General features: G+C 39.9%; 1 protein-coding gene across 1 annotated transcript; it reads left to right on the plus strand.

The window, feature by feature from the left end:
• Positions 1–546: 546 nt before the first annotated feature.
• Positions 547–10,842, plus strand: marveld3 (MARVEL domain containing 3). The gene is made up of 4 exons (XM_072279174.1): positions 547–760; positions 1,818–2,281; positions 3,271–3,401; positions 9,140–10,842. The coding sequence occupies exons 2-4, from the start codon at positions 1,833–1,835 to the stop codon at positions 9,760–9,762; spliced, it is 1,203 nt and encodes a 400-aa protein (XP_072135275.1). The 5' UTR covers positions 547–760; positions 1,818–1,832; the 3' UTR covers positions 9,763–10,842.
• The last annotated feature ends 2,075 nt before the right edge of the window (positions 10,843–12,917 follow it).

Below are 12,917 nucleotides of genomic sequence, written 5' to 3' on the forward strand. Positions count from 1 at the left end.
ACCATACCATCAGCCACTCTGCCATCCAAATTGTAAAAGCTACATTTGTTCTAATACGTACATGGAGCCTGAGCCTTATTCGGGACTGGTCTAGAATGGTCTAGAATCCCCACACCCAAGAGATCTAAAACCCTGCTTTCATTGTGATTTATATCCGAGACACGAAGCTGAGGTTGAAAGGACATGTGTTACTTCTCTCTACGCCAGATACAGAGCTTGGCTTTCTAGGTTTCCCTGCCGAACCAAGGCACTCGCCAGTCTGAATACAGCCGATTTAAATCCTGCTCTTACGGTCATTCCTATTGGTTGCATTAATTGTTTTCTTTTGATAGTTTGGTAAACTAACAAATACTACAAATACATACGGGTGGGGAAAGAGACCAAATAACGCCCGGTCTTCAGCCAAGTGTGCTTTCAGGAAATGGATGTTCATGTCATCATCTAAAGAAGACAACTCCTATTTCCCCCTGAATTTCACGTAGGCAACACCTCATCTGAATGAACCTTACGGGAGAGGGAGGGGCTTGGCTTCTGGCAGTGGGAAGGAGTACAGAAAGACGAGCTGTCGCTACCATAGAAACTCTGAAACTTGGGCGCAACAGTTTGAGTAGTTTAAAGAAGATTTTAGCTGATAACGCTACTATTTTCATCTTAAAACAAAAATCAAGCGCGGGATAAATTGGTGCTTTCTAATCTTTAGCCTGCACTGATCGTTTGTATTGTGTGATTCCAGGTGTACCTTTATGGTTCAGCAGACTAAGTAAGTACTTTCCCAACAAGATTTCTCGCGGGAGTAGCCGTCGTAAGTGTTACCTTGACGGGGACTCATTATAATTTAGGCACGTTTTGGTTCGCAGTCGAGTTTCACCAGAGCTAGTTTCGATCAGGTGCCGTGGTGTCGGATTTCCAAATATTTGGTGTGGTTCATATTATTTTTTTCTGAGACGATCAGCACAACTTCGGATCCTCAAAAAAAAACAATAGACTGTTAGGGGTAAACACCAGTAATTCTGCAGATGCTGGAAATTCAAGCAACACACATCAAAGTTGCTGGTGAACGCAGCAGGCCAGGCAGCATCTGTAGGAAGAGGTACAGTCGACGTTTCCGGCCAAGACCCTTCGTCAGGTCTAACTGAAAGAAGAGATAGTAAGAGATTTGAAAGTGGGGGGGGGATAGATCCGAAATGATAGGAGAAGATAGGAGGGGGAGGGATGGAGCTAAGAACTGGAAAGTTGGTTGGCAAAAGGGATACGAGGCTGGAGAAGGGAGCCCTTTTCTTTCTCCCTGGGCCTCCTGTCCCACGATCGTCTCATATCCCTTTTGCCAATCAACTGTCCAGCTCTTGACTCCATCCCTCCCCCTCCTGTCTTCTATCATTTTGGATCTCCCCCTCCCCCTCCCACTTTAAAATCTCTTACTAGCTCTTCCTTCAGTCAGTCCTGACGAAGGGTCTCGGCCCGAAACGTCGACTGTACCTCTTCCTAGAGATGCTGCCTGGCCTGCTGCGTTCACCAGCAACTTTTACGTGTGTTGCTTGAATTTCCAGCATCTGCAGAATCCCTCGTGTTCGCGTTTTAAAACTGAGAATAGCAGAATGTGGAAATACCACACTGGCAGGTTTAAGAGAAGTGTGGGGACAGGGTCTCGATGAGTTTAAACAGACCATGCCAATGGGGTCTGGATAAAGTTAAATGGAACAGGAGAATGTAGCCCCGTGAGTTTAAAATGAATATGGGGAACATCACCCAGTAACTCACGGTTCTTGTACTTCTGAGGCTTTATTCTACCATACCTTAAATATTCTTTCTCCCCCCAGCTATTTCAACAGAAGATGGCCAACCCAGCAAATTACCCTGAAAACAGAGCTGCAAAAAATTTAAGTGAACGAGGTGGTCATAAAAGGGAGCACTTCCATAATGATCGACATCATAAGAGTCATTCCCGTCCTCGCAAAAATCAGGACGATGGCAGCAGAAACTCCAGAGGAAGGGACTACTCAGAACGAAACAGGGACCCAGAGAGAGATGTGAGGAGGGAAATGCATGAAGGGAAGAGATCTCGAGTTAGAGATCCCCACCACCATGGACATCATGTGAGGGATGATGAGAACAGAATGGAAAGGGAATATCGTAAAGGGGAGAATCGAGACTATCACTACAAACGTGAGAGAGAACATTCACAAACGTATGAAAACTCATCACATAGCAAACACCAGCCAAATTACAGATATGAAAAAGAAACTCCACTACCAGATGATGGTCAAGTTTACAGACATAAAAAGTAAGAAGCATGTGTAAGTTATGGAGAAGAGTAGTAGCTAGTCAAAATATTGTTCAATTAGTGTTTAATGAAATGGGCACTTCATAATGGAAGACACCAGAAGTCAAAGTGATTATCTTCGCTTGGCACCTGCATGCCAAATCAGTAAAACCTAAGAATCAAAATTTGATCTTTTCTGAAATGGATAAATTTTACGACCTTGTCTCTGATCGTGAATCTGTAGAAAAATAGTGGAAAGAAAATCTATGATTGATAAAAATTGCAAGCTGGGCAGTAGGGTAAAATACTTTAGGTACTTATAAGAGTCTAAAAGCAGAATAATCAGAATAAGAATCAGGTTTATTATCACCGGCATGTGACGTGAAATTTGTTAACTTAGCAGCAGCAGTTCAATGCAATACATAATCTAGCAGAGAGAGAGAGAAAAAATAAAACATAATAATGAACAAGTGAATCAATTACCTATATTGAATGGATTATTAAAAATGTGCAAAAACAGAAATACTGTATAGTAAAAAAAAGTGAGGTAGTGTCCAAAGCTTCAATGTTGACATCAGTTTGAAGTTAATTAAAACAACACATCCACATGTAGGTTGGCATTAATGTAGTGTTTCTTCTTAAACTATGTCAGTTGTAAACAGAAATGTCATATCGGCAGTGGGTTATTTTGGACTACAAATTGGGAAAAATAAGGTAAAATAAAAGTAATGATCTAAGGATACCTGTTTAAAAAGATTCAAAACATTAAATAGTCAATTCAGGTAACTAATTTTAACAATTTTCTATCAATTCCACTAGCTGAGTTGGAGCAGTTACCATGACTTCACATAGACAAAACGCAATTTCAGATATTTTTAAACCAGTGCATATATTATAGATAATCCATGTCTTATGGCTAATGTTTTTGGAATAGTTTCACTACATAACTTAGTTGTTCTGTAACTTTTCTGGCCACAACAGAACAAACATTGTATTCTTCTTCTTAATAGCCATACTGAAACTGTATCACCTGAATATATCATAACTGAAGACAAAAGACCTGAGATGCATTACTTCAATCATGATGATTCAGAAGAAATTCTAAATTGTTACAAGTGTCGTTACCTCTGCACAAATCGAGGTAAGATCGTACAAGTAGATTAAGTATGGTAAACACTAAAGTTTTGCACAGAACAAGAAATAGAATTTCTATATTGCATTTAACATTAGCAAAATGGTGCTCCATAGAGCTATTGTGAAACAAATGTAAAGATGTTTGGACAGAAGGTCAAAAGTCTATTCAAACACATGGATATAAGGAGGTTAGAGGGAAAAAGAAAGTAGTTGGGGAGAGAATTATTTCAAAAAGCATTTTCACTTAAGTCTTGGTGATGCTAGTGATTGGAAATTTAAATTCAGAAATGAATGAGTCATTGTACAGGAGTAGTATGGACAATTCAGATGATTGCAGGGTTAGGAAATGGAGAGACTCAAAATTAAGTATGAGAATTTTAATTTAGATAAGTGGCATAACAGGATCCAGTTATATGCTGGCAGGAAGTGATAAGTGAACAAATTAAACTCAGCATCAGATTTTAATTCCTGTATTTTTTGCATTTGTTTCCTTGAAAGTAAATAAAACTGCTTCTAATTTATTTAATTTATATGACAAATAAACCTTGAAGTTGTTTTCAACTATTTACATACTTTACATGGTCTGTACAGAACATAAAATTCCTTCTAAAATTAATGTTTTGTTTTTGAGAATTAATATTTCTTGGTTAGTATGAATAATCTTCTCAATCTGTTTACTGCGATACAGCATTAGATACTTACTCACGAAAAAAAATGTACTTTATATGACAGAAACACGCAAGCTATAAGATTAATCCTAAACTATTCCCAAGGACAGCTGTTTTCTGCTGAGAGGAATAGCTCTAAAATGCTGAGAATATTTGTTTTGTCATGGCTATATAGCTCAATTGAGTAGTTCATTCCTGGCCCTACATTATTTCACATTTTGGGTCCCAAGTTTGAATAGCACATGAGCCAGCAATTGAAGTATTTGTTAATCACAATCTTGGTCTGGAAGTTGCTAGTATTTGTGTGGCAGCAGTTTAACAGTTCAAATAACCAGGTTGGAAAGATTCATTCGATGATCTAACACATGCTTGTTAGGGTAAAATGATCGGAATCACCTTTTTCTTCTTCCTGATTTGAAATAGTTCTTTTGAAATTTGTTTTGAACTGAAAACATTTCAAAATTGTTTTTGCATAGAGTCACGTAGAGAACAGAAAGAATGGAACATTTCTAGTTCAACTGGTTGTGTGCACCAGTTATTTAACCATCTTTCATTACAACATAAACACTTACTCTTTTGTTTAATTTCAGTTTTATGAAATCCAGAGCCATGGAGTTATACAGGAGGGAATCAGACCTTTGGTCTAGCTCATCCATGCCAGCTAAGGGGTCAGACCAAGGGGTTATACAGGACGGAATCAGACCTTTGGTCTAACTCATCCATGCCAACCAAGGGGTCTTCTTCAGCTCAGTTCAATTAGCCTGCATATGACCCATATCCCTAAAACTTTCTTATCCATCTACCTGTCCAAATGTCCTTTAAAACTGGCAGCTTATTCCATATATGCATTAACCTCCATGTTGTGGTGAATGTGCCGCTCAGGTTCTCTTTAATTCTTCTCCCACCCTTACTTTAAAACTGAAGCTCTCTAGTTTTAGACTCCCCTACCCCATGAAAAAGACTGTGACAATCCATCTTATCAGTGCCTGTCACGACTTGACAAATCTCATTAAGATCACCCCTTAGCTTCCTTCACTTCAGGGAAACTAGTCCCAGCTTGCCCAGAATGTCCTTTTCACTCAAGCGCTCCAGTTCTGACAACATCCCTGTGAATCTTTTCTGTAGTCTGTCTGGGTTTATTGCATTTTTCTGATGTGATGGCAATGAGAACTGCTCAAAACATTCTAACTGTAGTCTCACTAATGTTTTGTACAGCAGTAACATGCCATCCCAACCCTGGCGCTCATTATCCCAGGCAATGAAGGTTTTAACCACCTTGTTTATCTGTCCAGGCTCCTATATGGTAATAGAATGAATATAATAAAGGTTCTACCAGGAGGAGTAATCAGCACAGCCAGATTCTTAATAAAGGCAGTGAATACATTTTCCACATTTTTGTTTTGATGTTGTGTACCATTCCTGGGGATAACAAAGAATGTATGCATATATTATTGATAATTTGCAATGGATATTGGTGACAATGTGATTGCACTATTTAAGCACACAAGTTGTGTTGTCTTGCCCTATTGAGGGTATAACATTGTCCCTTTCTTCTATGTGGTGGGAGTATATTAAGAGAAATTTCAAGGCACATTGTCACAACATTCAAAATTAACTGTGGCTAAAAATGCAATGGACTAGTGAGGCTTCTGAATAATCAGTTAGGAGCAAAAATAAATAATAAGCACCATTAAGATTGGAAATCTAAAGCAAAAATATAAAATATTTCTCAGCAGGTCATGCAGCATCTGTGGAAGGAGAAACAATCAATATTTTAGGTTTGTGACCCATCGTCAGAACTGGGAAGGAGGAAACAAGTTAGTCAATAGTGCAGAGAAGGTGGGGAGGACAATGGATGAAAGAAATTAATCTCTGTGATAGTGTAAAACTGGAGACTGAATGCAGCAGTTACAGGGGTAATTGAAAATTAGATGACGATCACATCAGACAAAGGAACTGACAAAGAATGATCCAAATGAAGGGTCTCATCTGAAATGTTGAGTGTCTGTTTCCCTTCATAATTGTTGCCTGACCTGCTGAGTTCCTCCAGGATTTTGTGTGCTGCTAAAGATCCCAGTATCTGCAATCTCTTAGAACATAGTACAGCAGGAGCCCTTTGGTCCATGATGTTGTGCTGACCTATATATCCATAATCAATCTAACCCTTTTCTCCTACACAGCCCATAACATTCCATCTTTCTAACATCCATGTTCCTATACAAGAGTCTCTTAAATTTCCCTATTGTATCAGCCTCTACTACCACCCCCAGCAGTGGATTCCACGCACCCACCACTCTTGGACTGTAAAAGAGCATATAACATCTCCCCTAAACTTTCTTCCACTCACCTTAAACAGATGTTCTCCCGCATTGGCCTTTGTTGCCCTCAGAAGGATCTGGTTGTCCACTCTATCTATGCCTCTCATAATCTTATACACCTCCATCAAACCACCTCTCATTCTCCATTGCTGTAAAGAGAAAAGCCCTAGATTGCTCAACCGATCCTCTGTTCCCCTACACTGCCAAGTTTTGTGTCTCCTCTTTAATCTGATTTTAACTGCCACATTTAGTATCTAATTTCAGTATGAGAAGCCCCCTGTGTTTTCCCCATCTACCTCCCCCAACTTCTCACTTCTTCAGCTACCTTGATTTGCTCTTTTCCTGCTCAGATAAAGGCCCCGCATGACTCATTAACTATATTGCTTTTCACAGACGCTGCCTGAATGCTGAGCTTTCTGTACACTTTCTCTTTTTGAATCAAGTTAGTCGTGATTTCCCTTCCCACACCGAACCATGATATTCCCCAACCCATTTTCTCTAAACAAGCCTTCCTTTCTTCATTTGATAAACCAGCATCTGCATTATATGTCTGGTGAGCTAAAGGAACCTGTGAAAAAATTGGAAAAACAAATACATTTTGAAAGGAGCATAAACAAACCGCTAGAGAAATTCAGTGGGTCAGGCAGTGTCTGTGGATGCAAAGGGATGGTTAATGTTTCAGGTCAAAACTCTACATCAGGGTAGAGTGTAGATGGGAGATAGTCTGTATAAAGAGACAAGAAGATGAGGCAGGGACTGGCAGCTCAGCTGACAGGTGGAACCACATGAGGAGGGGGATGATGGGCAGGTGGACCAACGAGGGGGAAAGGAAGGAGGTTACAATTGACAGTGGATGGTAGGTGATAGATAAAGGAGAGAGCGAGAAAAAGAACAGTAGATGGAGCCAATGGGGAGAAGGGGACGGCGGAGGTAGTGACAGAGGCCGATGCCGAAGGTGGAGACACAAGACGCGGGAATGTGATAAGAAAGGAAAGTGTTAAGTGGGATCAGGTGAGTGAGTGATGCTGAGCAAATGGTTGCTGTGGAGGGGAGCAGAAGTAGCAGACCCAGTAGGTTACAAGTCCTAGTGAGAGGCAGATGGAACAAATCTGGATGATAGGAGCTCAGGTGGTAGTGGAGAAAGCTAGTGCAAGCACCTGGATAGATCAGAAGAAAAGAGAAAGGAGGCTAGGAGGTGCAGGTTACCAAATTTGGAAAATTCAATGTTCATATCATTGGATTATTGACCACCCAGAAGAAATACAAGGTATTATTTTTATAGTTTGTGTTTGGCTTCACTCTGGCATTGGCGACCTTCTGCGTTCCTCCACAATTTTGTGTGTGTGCGTGTGTATGTGATCTGTATTTCCTGTATCTAGAGAACCTCTTGTGTTCCATGAATACCCCAGTAGGTACAAATTCATTTCAATCGTTGCTGGTTCTTTTGTGCTTTCATTTCTGATTTTTTCCTGTGAACAAATAACTGTAACGCTCAGTTATATTGGCTCGTATATGTCTAGAGGAAATCCCACCCAGCACCTGCTTCAACACTCCCCACAGGGTCAGTTGCCGCCTGAATCAATCCCAAACATCAATCATCAGCCAGCACACCCAGAAAATTTTAACAAGTACACTTATATAGATATTACTAATTCTATGACATTAATATAAATTCAATGCAGAAAGGGAAGTAATGAAAAAAAAAGCGCCAACACTTATCAAAGTCCAAGTTCTTCGCACGCAACCGTTGGAGCTCAGTAAATTCCTGACAACCGCCCGGATCCTGTCGACTCACGGCTCAGGACCACCCGGAGTGATCGACCGGAGCCTTTCGCACGTCCGCCGTCCTTCCCGTCTCTCCTCCGATTCCCCGCCAAAAACCCCGTCCGCCGTCCTCCCCGTCTCTCCTCCGACTCCCCCCCAAAACCCTGTCCACCGTCCTCCGTCTCTCCTACTCCCCGCCAAAAACCCCGTCCACCATCCTCCTCATCTCTCCTCCGTCTCCCCGCCAAAAACTCCGCCCACCGTCCTCCTCGTCTCTCCTCCGACTCCCCGCCAAAAACCCCATCCGCCGTCCTCCCCATCTCTCCTCCGACTCCCCCCAAAAACCCCGTCCACCGTCCTCCCCGTCTCTCCTCCGACTCCCCACCAAAAACCCGTCCACAGTCATATGATACAGCATGGTATCCGAAAACAAAACGATACATGACCATTGGTTAATAGCACCCTGCTATCTCTAAAAACCCAAGCAACTGTCTAGTTAGAGACTTTCTAGCATTCCCCAGTATAACAAAGAAGCCATTTTAAATTTCACAAAAAAAGAAAGACCCTGTATGTAACTATTAAAGCATTCAAAAGTCAGAAACAGTTGCTTCCATGTGGCCCTTGATAAAGTGCATGAAATGGTAACATTATTTTGTTCTAATAGTGTGGAATGACCATAAGTGAAAATTTTAGGAAACTGCATATACTGGAAATCTAAACTAAAAACTGAAAATGCCAGAAATACTTTGGTTGCATCTGTGGGGCGAGAACCAGGGTTAACAAAGTTGACCCAAACATTAACTCTGCTCCTCTTTACACAAGTGGATGGTTGTATTCCTATATTTAAAAAAAGCACATTTGCACTTGAAACAAATTAGGAAAAAAAATCACAACAGATTATTTTTCATTCACCCCAGTCTTCAAGTGAAAGAGTTAAAAGTTCACATCCTGGCATTTAGATAATAGCTGGTTGTGTTTTGGTTGTTTTGCTGCAGGTCTCTGTCAGTTGGTGGAGGTGTTGCTGAATCTGTTAATTCTGGTGTGTGGGGCAATCTCCTACAGTGGCACTGGGGGCTACACAGATCTCTCCAGCCTAGGAAGCCTCTACTACTACACATTTGGATCAGCCTATAGTGGATTTCAAGGAGCAGAGGCTGAAAAAGTAAAAGAACTGGATGTTGCATTTTATCAGCTAAAGCTGCCTACAGTCGTTGCCACCATGGCATACAGTGGGGCTTTGATGTCTTTGGCATGCCTTTTGTTAGTTTTAGGCCTAGCTCGGATACCTTGGAAATTTCCTTTCTTAATGATTATTGAATGTGCATTAGATACAGCAATAGCAGTTGGTTATATACCCGCAGTTTATTTTTATTTCCAACACCTGATTGAGAGCTACAATTCACAAGTGTGTAAAGAGAGGGAGGCCATGTACAAAAGTAAGGGGTATGAAGGGTTTAACTGCAGTCTGCATGGTGCGGATATTGTCGGTGGTCTTTGTGGCTGCCTGGCTATCATAGTCTATCTGCTTAATGCAGTTGCAGCAATCTTGGCATTTAGAAAAGTTAGAAGATTAAAGGGGTCCAGAGAAAGTGATTATGTGGAAGGGATTAATGTATAAAGGTTCAGATCATGTCTGCATGTACACAGGATTTTTACACATCAATAAGGAAGTCACTGTTAGTGAGACAGAGCGAGAAGCTGAACGGAAGCACATTTTGTCTTACTGCAGTTAATTGGCTTGTCCTGCCAAACAGGACTGTATTCCTCTTCTTTATCTCAACAGATAGTTTTGGTGGACATTAATATAGAAAAAATATTAATCCCACCATCCCAACTTTGCACAGATAAATGTTCAACATCTGATTAGACTTCAAATATTGTATTGAAAATTTAAATTTAAAGGGAGATATAAATGAACGCAATATTAGATTGTTCCTAAAATTAATTTCCTTTTGATAAGTGCTATACACAGTTAGATGAGTTATAGATATGGAACAATTTAAAATCTCATATTAGATCTGCTTATCTGCTCCGTATTTTTGCCTAACAAGTCCAAAAAGCAAGGTGGTACTTTTCTTTCTAAATAAGAGGAAATGCTGTGATGCCTTCATAGGTTTTGTGCATTTTCAGTTCATCTCCAGAGTTTGAAGAATGTATTCCTAAACAGTAGGATCAAAGTCTCTAGATAATTGTAAGGACAATAGTGATTTAAATGATATTGAACATTGAGTACAAGTGTTTATAATTTGGCATTAAACCATTAAAAGATGGGTGGTGGTAAGAAATGGAACTGTTTTCTAATCTGAAATTGAACTTAAAGATATTGTGGGAAGAGAATCAGAATTCCTGAAGCTTATCCAAGTACATAGTGCTGGGTCCCACAAAAATGAGAAGTGTGTTCCATCCTGCAGTCCTTGGTCTCTTCACTCACAAGAGTATAAATATCCCAAATTCAGGATATTAATCACAATTTACAATTCTAAACAAATACAGAATGGAATCAAGACTTCATTGGAATTATTTTATGTAATCTGGTTACTGAACTTTATCTCGTGATTATTTACGTTGTGCATTTAGTTTTAATATGTTTTGTTTTTTAAAGATTCCTTTGTACATAATGGATAGAAAATTGTGAATTTATAAGTTTTCTCTCTATAACTTAACCATGTATTTCTGAAAAGTATTTTATTCATATTAATCTGGGTGACTGAATATATTGTTTTTAATATTATTAAAGTACATACTAATGTCCTCTTTTGTCTCTGCTTTTGTTCAGTCAAGTAAAAACATCTCAGAATGAAACCAAATTGCATAGAATTGATTTTTAAAACAAAGTGAAATCAACTGTTATTGATGAAAGTTAATGCATTTATTCAGAGCCTCAGTTTTAGTAGTTCCCCCAAATCTCAAATGTTCACATTCCTTGCAAAAAGTTCTTTGGTGTTAGGGTAAGCATTTTGAACATAGGAATTTAATAATCTTATTAAACAGCAGATTTAACCTGGAATGAACAACTTGAATAGAGTTATTTACCTTCCCCGCCATTTTTGGAGAAGCGATTGGAATCCAATTTGCTGTCTCCTCTAGCCTTAAACTGCTTCATTTTCTAAGTATCGAAGCTGATTTATTTCAACTCTTAATTCTGTGGATTCTGAGATGCCAAATGGGGGGCCCACAGATTCTGTCACAGATGAGGCAGGACGTTATTGACAAGGTTAATGATTGGAAGTACCTCTTACTCCCATGGAAGTATCTTGATGTTCCTAGTGTCATCTTGTATTTGAGTGTTTATAAGTCAGTTTTCCTGTATTTTCAAGGGGGCATTCAGGGTCACCTTTAATTATTTCTCTACCTCCCTGTAATCTCTTACCACAATGGAACCTGGAATAGAGTTTAACAGGTTTAGTGTAGGGCATTTGAATAACATCACCTGCCCAATGAGTGATATTAGATCTTCATTTCTGGGGAAGTTGGTCTGCAGGAAGATGCTGACAGTCTGCTTTGTGAATATAGCATTAGTAATATCACTGCATTGATTTGAGATAGGCCTATAAAGGAAGCCTGGGATCACTGCTGGCCAGTCAACTATGAGCTTTGTGCCAGATTTGAGGTCTTGTTATTGAAACATTCTTTTTCCTCAGATAAAGACATTGAACGCAACAGTGAATTTCTTCACAGATGTCTGCCTTTGCTGAAAAGTGGCTCTGGGCTCTTCTCCCCCCCCTCCCCCTTTTCTTTCTCCCTGGGCCTCCTGTCCCATGATCCTCTCATATCCCTTTTACCAATCACCTGTCCAGCTCTTGGCTCCATCCCTCCCCCTCCTGTCTTCTCCTATCATTTCAGATTTCCCCCTCCCCCTTTCAGATCTCTTACTGTCTCTTCTTTTAGTTAGTCCTGACGAAGGGTCTCGGCCCGAAACATCAACTGTACCTCTTCCTAGAGATGCTGCCTGACCTGCTGCGTTCACCAGCAACTTTTATGTGTGTTGGTTGAACGTTGTCTTTGTTGGGTTATGGATCTTTAAGGTCTTTAATGGATGTTTAGGTGATATGCAGTGAGGACACACTGGAAAATACCCTCTGATTGAATGTAAAGCAGGATGAAAAAAGGGCTGCAAGTTCCTCCAGTCTCAAGATGAACTATTGGAGCCCAGGGTAATCAAGGCCAGACACAGACGTGCTTCTGAAACAGAGCTGTTTTTAGTTGCTTTTTCAATGGAGAATGATTTTCAAAACTCAGAGGCAGTTGTTCTGGTGTTCCAAAACTTTTAAAACTAAAAACAAAGCTAGTTTTCTTGGTGAACTCGTCCTGTATTCAATTTTGCTCACAGAAGAATCTGTTCATCTTCCAATTTAATCTCAGTTCTCAATTTCCTTGATGTTTCCTCCTGGAATCGGAACATATTATTTAAAATATTTATAATGAATCTCTTAATTCTCTTGATTTTGATAGAATTTGAATTTCCTGTCACTCAATTTACCAATCTATGTAGTCTTAATTGAGTCTCTATTCACATTTTTTGGGTTGGGTTGGGTTGGGTTGGGTTGGGTGGGCGGGCAGCTTAGAATGCATGTGTTGACGCAGCACAAAGATATGCGAAGAATTAGTCTGGAACTATGTAATTAGGTTTCACACCAACAGCAGGTTGATGTTATCATGGTTCATCTTTTGGATAAAACCACATTCATCAAGTTAATGTTGAGCTGTTTCAAATAGTAAGTCACTTGACTAGATATGCTAGCATTTTATCGTTAACACTGATTGTTACTGTAA

Source organism: Mobula birostris, chromosome 15, assembly GCF_030028105.1.
Source record: "Mobula birostris isolate sMobBir1 chromosome 15, sMobBir1.hap1, whole genome shotgun sequence".
Classification (NCBI taxonomy): Eukaryota; Metazoa; Chordata; class Chondrichthyes; order Myliobatiformes; family Myliobatidae; genus Mobula; species Mobula birostris.

What these genes read in the sequence shown, in the direction of transcription:
- marveld3 (XM_072279174.1), top strand. Translation starts at nt 1,833, where the DNA reads ATGGCCAACCCAGCAAATTACCCTGAAAACAGAGCTGCAAAAAATTTA. An exon ending in CAAGTTTACAGACATAAAAA is followed by an intron (nt 2,282 to 3,270) that starts GTAAGAAGCATG and finishes TCTTCTTAATAG; the next exon opens with CCATACTGAAACTGTATCAC. An exon ending in TTACCTCTGCACAAATCGAG is followed by an intron (nt 3,402 to 9,139) that starts GTAAGATCGTAC and finishes GTTTTGCTGCAG; the next exon opens with GTCTCTGTCAGTTGGTGGAG.